Raw genomic sequence first — 5,925 nt, 5'->3', positions numbered from 1 at the left:
TTATTAATTCACTACAAAGCTCAGGTGAGGTCTGACAACAGAGTATTACCCTTACATTTGAGGCATTGCTGCTGCTGTACACACAGATCCTAGATCATATCCACACAGTTGTCATCCAACAATAAAGCACCTAATGGACTTGTTACAAAGAAAAAGAACTGATATCTGTTGAGATGTTTGATAGACCAGCAGTAATTCTTTTCATCACCAAAAAACAAACAAAAAAATGGTGTCATTACCACAAACGACAAAACAGTTATAAATTTTGGAGATTAATTTCTTTCTTCAATTTTGTGTGCTAGTTGGAAACAAATGTCTTTGTCATGCAGGTAGTGTCCTTTGTTCCCGATCTTCCTTGAAAACATGTGTGGTCATAGAGAAATATAATCTTATTTGGAAATATGTTATGGTTGGTAACAAGAAAGGTGTAGTAACGCCGTGCGCATGCGTAGTCTCACGCATGCGTGGAATTAAACAACCAAGCGTTCCCGCTCAATTCATTCTCTTTCTCGGTCGGCCGGCCATGAGCATGGACGTGTCAAGCAGTGTCTCCAACATTCCAACCTGGAGACAGTCTCTTTCTTGCTGGCCAGCAATAGAGCATGGACGTGTTTAGCTGTCACTCTCCATCTTTCGGACTTACGCTAGACAGCTCACTTACATCTACATAACAACGTCCCAACAACTATGCTCACACACACAGAAGCTGTAACAACAAGAGCTAAAGATGTATATATTTACCACCTGAATAAATGTTGTTTAAGTTGATAGTCTGGAGTTCAGCGTTCCGTTTATATTTCTTAATTTCATATAGGAAAGTCAGGTATACATCTAATGATGTATAACCAACTTTCCTATAAAGGCATCTGGCTATAGAAACAGCAATAGAGTTTGGATTGGTACAATTTTAGCATCAGTTAAAATGTGGTTAGCTTTTGGTCATGCTACTGTCTTCTAATGTCTCTTGTTCACCACCTGTTCATTGCCTTTGTGCTGTCAGCTTGGGTCTGCTGCTACCTACTGTCTTTTCACTGTCTATCTGCCATCTCTTTGTATTAGCTAAGATATGCTGAATATATATACACAGTAATGGTTAGAAACATGCTATAAGATGAAATTGTTGCTGGAGCTGATTCCAGGTGAAGTCTTAATTGGTCAAATTTTTTCAATGATGTTGGTAATATTCTAGCCAATTACAACATCAGATATAGTGATCTGATAGCTAAATATTCCTGCTACAGACTTCTGGCCCACAGCCATCTCTCTACTGTCTCATCTTTTTACTTCTACTTACTACTAAAAGGGGAATTTGCTTGTTGGAGCCAGCTGGGCTCATGCCATTTATATTCAGGGGTTCTTACCCTACCTTTGTCCTCTTCTCATCACTCTTGATCCCACCCTGTCAGGCCCTACATTAATCAATATGCCCAACCCTTCCTTCTGAGGATGGTGGCTTCCTGGAGTTCCCTCTCTCCTCATGTCTTTCCCTTAAGTGATCACCTGCAGTGATTTGAAAATAGAGATGACATCTGGGAGGGCCTGCAATGGCTATGGGTATTGGTCTTTCTTCAAGACCCAGCAAGTAAAAAAAAATTCCTTTGTTATTTGGTCTACGAATTTCCGTCGAGGTCAACTTCGCTCTCATCCTTGTGGGGAGGGAGGGTCGATGAAATTAGTACAAGTTTAGTACTGGGGACGATATAATCGACTAGACCCTTCCCCACCAAAACTTTCCGGCCTTGTGCCTATAGTAGAAACAGTGGATCTTTTTTAAAACGGGGGCCACATTTTTCATTAACGAAACACTTTGAAACTTGGAGCACTGGTAGAATGTGTTATATAAAACATCTTTTTCTCTTAGTCTTCTTAAAAAAGAAGAAATCCCTAAGTTATTCCATGTTAAAGTTGTCGTATTTCTGTAATTTCAACCAATCACTGACGTCTATTCAGCCCATATACATTAAGTGCCGACTACATAAACAAACGATTCTGAAACAATTCTATCGGTGATAGGGTTAGGGTTAGGGTTAGGGTAAAACAGCAAATTTAAAAAGAAAAAAGCAAAACGAAGCTATGGAAATTAAATACGCTTTACACCGCTTAATCAGCCAAAGGAGTAAATATAAACAACTGAATACTTGTCAGTGATTGGTTGAAATTATCGAAATAAGACAATTTTTTACATGAAATAAATTCGAATACAAAAATATTTTTCTGTTCTATAACACAAAATAGATAAGTATACGAAGTTTGAAAGTCTTTCGGTACCAAAAACACTACGTAAAACATTAATGAAAAATGTGGCCCCCGTTTTAAAAAAGATCCGAAATAGTTATTAGGTCGACCAATTTCCAAAGGATTTTTATGACAACTTCATATTACTCATTATGGAATTTTCGTAGGAGAAAATAAATATGGATTCCTGTCACATTTTTCCGAGTCTTTTCCCCCCTTTTATCTTGTTGGTAAACCAATTTTGAGAGATTGAGACAAAGAATCTATCTCAAAATTTGACTGGTAATTAATCTATCAACCCCGAATAGTTGAAAAAGTAAAGTAAACCTCGGCAGAATTTGAACTCTGAAGTGCCGAACAAAGAAAAAGATATCTTAAAGTATTCTCCCTGAAGCTCACTGAGACTATTCTGTCAGTACATTATCTAAATACAAAAGCTATTTATTAATTACCAAATGAAATTTTTCTCCACTACGCCAAGACGAAACTAACTTCACTTTTAAAATGACTTCCCCCTTTCCTTGAAATATCTAACCTTACCGAGGTTAGAATCATTAAATTTTATCTGTTCACGCGTAAAAACAAAACCTTACTGGTGATAGTCTATAAATCCCACTAGAGTTGACTGTACCCCTATCGTCCGTCCAAATTTGATAATTCATATAATAGGTTTAATTAAATAGACACCCCTTGGCCCCATTATGTCCTTAACGTCAGACCTGTTTTCGCTTCTCCTTTTCAGTATGTTAGTCACATAACCATAGTAGGAGGATGTGACAAAGAGGGAGAGAGAGAGAGAGAGAGGGCGAATAGAAATAGAGTAAGAGTGTCCTCCTACTACTATTTACATCCATGCCTTTTTAACGTAACCATATTCGAAAAAGAAAAGAGTAAAAGTTGAGTAAGAAGAGAAAAGTGTGTCAGTAGGAGGAGAACTATGGTCTTCCTCTCACTCTTATGAAGTGTAAGAGAGAGAAAGAGACAAAGCAGAAGCAGAGAGTGATAAAAAAACAGTGTCTTTCCTCTTACAACCAGTAACAAAGAGAAGAAAGAGACAGACACATTAGAGAAAAAGAGAGACTTAAAGAGAGTAGGAGATCAACAAAGAGAAGGGTGTCAGTAAGAGGAGAAGAAAGCATATCCTGCTCTAGATTATTCTACTCTCACTATTACGACCACCACAACATAGAAAGAGAGAGGAGGAGGAAGATGAATCAGGAAACGCAAGAGAGTGTCGGTGAGAGGAGCAGTAAAGACAACCTAGTTTCGTAGGCACTACTCTCACTACGACCATCTGAGAGAAGGAGGAGGAGAATGAAGCTAAGAAGAAAATAAACAAAATGTCAATGAATGAGAGGAAAGATAAAGGCAGCCCGCTTTCATCTGGTCTACTTTTACTATCACCACCGCAGACTAACAGACAGAAGAGAGACAATAAAGCTAATAAGCAAGGGTAGAAGAAAATTAACAGAGGGTAAATGAATGAGAGGAAAGATAAACGCAGCCAGCTTTAATCTTCTCTACTGTTACTATTACCACAGAAGGGCAGAGGAGGAGGAAAGGGTAATAAGGAGGGGTAAAAAGAAAAATCAAGAGAATGTCAATGGGTGAGAGGAAAGAGACACACAACCCGCTCTTAGCTGCTCTACTCTTACTATCACCACCACAGAAAGCCAATCGGGAGAAGTAAAAGAAAATTAATAGAGGAAAGGAAAGATAACTGCAGCCCGCTCTCATCTTATCTACTCTTACTATCACCACTGCAGACAAGGAAACAAATAGAGAGGCAAGGGGAGAGATAAGGAAACACACACATAAATTTATTTATAGAGAGGGGGAAGATAACGAAACAAATAGAGAGAGGGGGAGGTAAAGAAAAGAAAAACTAACGCCTCTTGTTCTCTTCTTGTCTACTCTCACTAACACCAAAACATGCTCTTTCATTCTTCCACCTCCCGCTACCACTATTCTCAGTACCACCACTCACTTTCCGTTTCGTTGGTGTCGTCCGTACGTTGGATTCGAAACCCCCTCTAAGCTAGTCGTAGCCGAGCTTTTATTTCTTTCTTTTTTTTTTTGCTTCTTTCCATCTACAACACATATTTGAGACACAGATCGCACATGTATATATATGATTTTGGTTCGAGAGTACAGAAAGAATCTTAGATTAGGTGAAAGCCGTATCTTTTAGATTTGTTTTGTCTTGTTTGTGGAAGAGAAAGCAGGAGAAGACGACGAAGACCAAGGAGATTATCAAAGAGGCAAACATAGATCAGACTCTCTCTCGACGTCGTCGCAAGAGGCGGCACGCTTGTAGCGTGTATGGCACCAACAACACTGTCATAATGGCCACAGGCAGCAGCAGCAGCGGTAGCGGCGGCGGCGACGACGTCGGTAGTGGTGGAGGCGGCGGCGGTCATGGCCGCCATCACCACCACTACCATCACCATCATCAGCAGCAGCAGCCTCTCAAGCCAGACGGTCAAGTGGCGGGAACGACCATGATGATGATGGAAGAGGCGGAAGTGGCAGCAGCGGCTGCGTCTCCTCCTTTGCAGCACGGCATAACGGACTCCACCTCTTCCACCGCAGCCGCCCTGGCCAGAGACGGTGGTAGCAGCAGTAGCAATGCCGTCGCTACCACCACCGCCCCCGCCACGTCGCTTACCAACAACACCAGCAGCAGCAGTATTATCACCACCGTAACCACAATCACCACTACCACAACTACTCTTCCTGTTACTCACGGTTTATTACCACCTTCGCCGTCACCAACGGCAGTAGCAGCAGCAGCACTACTCCCGTCGTCTCATCCGTCTCCTCCTACCGAATCTCTTCCGTCGCTCGCGCCGACGCCGTCGTCTCCAGCAACAGCAGCAGCAGCAGCAGCAACGACATCGAGAACACTACTATCACCACTACCGCTATCATCAACATCATCATCGGCATCAACAACGTTGTCAACGTCGTCCTCCTCCTCCAGAGTAACCATAGCGGCGCCTTCCGGAACTACGACCTCAAGCAGGATCGAACTCACAACGGCCTCTTCACTCAGCCTGGCCAAACGCAAGAAGGAAATGGACAGTTCCCGGGACGGATCCGGTCTGCTTTACAAACGTGAGTAAGCCTAGCGGTTATTATAGACCCATATTATCCACGGATTTCAGGTTCACTTTCTGGTTCTGGTTCAAAATATTGTTTATTGAGCAAATCTATTTTTAAAAAATCTATAATAGGCGCTCCAGGTTTGGCTACCTCGTCATATACATAAACATACATACCTGTAATTGTGTGAAGGTATATATATATATATATATATATATAAATATTGCAGCGAGAAAGGTGTTTATAAGCCATTTAAATATGAATATATATATATATATATATATATAATTATGGGTAGGTATGTGCTTGCTTAAATGTGTATGTATATATATCTGTATTATATGTCTCTATATATACACATGAGGGTATAATGCATATGCATGTCTATGTGTGTATATATATATATATATATATATATATATATATATATATATATATGTGTGTGTGTGTATATCTATGTATGTCTATATATATATATATATGTACATGTGTGTGTATATATGTATGTATGTATGTATATGCATGTCTGTATATATGTATGTGTATATACATATATAAGTATATGTATATATCTACATATTATAT

At 40.1% G+C, this 5,925-nt stretch overlaps 1 protein-coding gene across 1 annotated transcript in view; it reads left to right on the top strand.

The window, feature by feature from the left end:
• The first annotated feature begins 4,099 nt into the window (after nt 1-4,099).
• The window catches only part of LOC106879930 (ubiquitin carboxyl-terminal hydrolase 19), a 187,638-nt gene continuing 185,812 nt past the window's right edge, over nt 4,100-5,925 (top strand). Inside the window, exon 1 of the mRNA XM_089345165.1 lies at nt 4,100-5,352. Within this exon, the coding sequence (XP_089201291.1) occupies nt 4,581-5,352 (772 nt within the window). The 5' untranslated portion in view covers nt 4,100-4,580. The remainder of the gene's footprint in view (nt 5,353-5,925) is intronic.

The sequence above is a fragment of the Octopus bimaculoides genome, chromosome 29, assembly GCF_046866305.1.
Source record: "Octopus bimaculoides isolate indiv1 chromosome 29, ASM4686630v1, whole genome shotgun sequence".
Taxonomy (NCBI): domain Eukaryota; kingdom Metazoa; phylum Mollusca; class Cephalopoda; order Octopoda; family Octopodidae; genus Octopus; species Octopus bimaculoides.
Note: the sequence above shows the minus strand (reverse complement) of the source record. Positions and strands in the feature narration are given on the sequence as shown.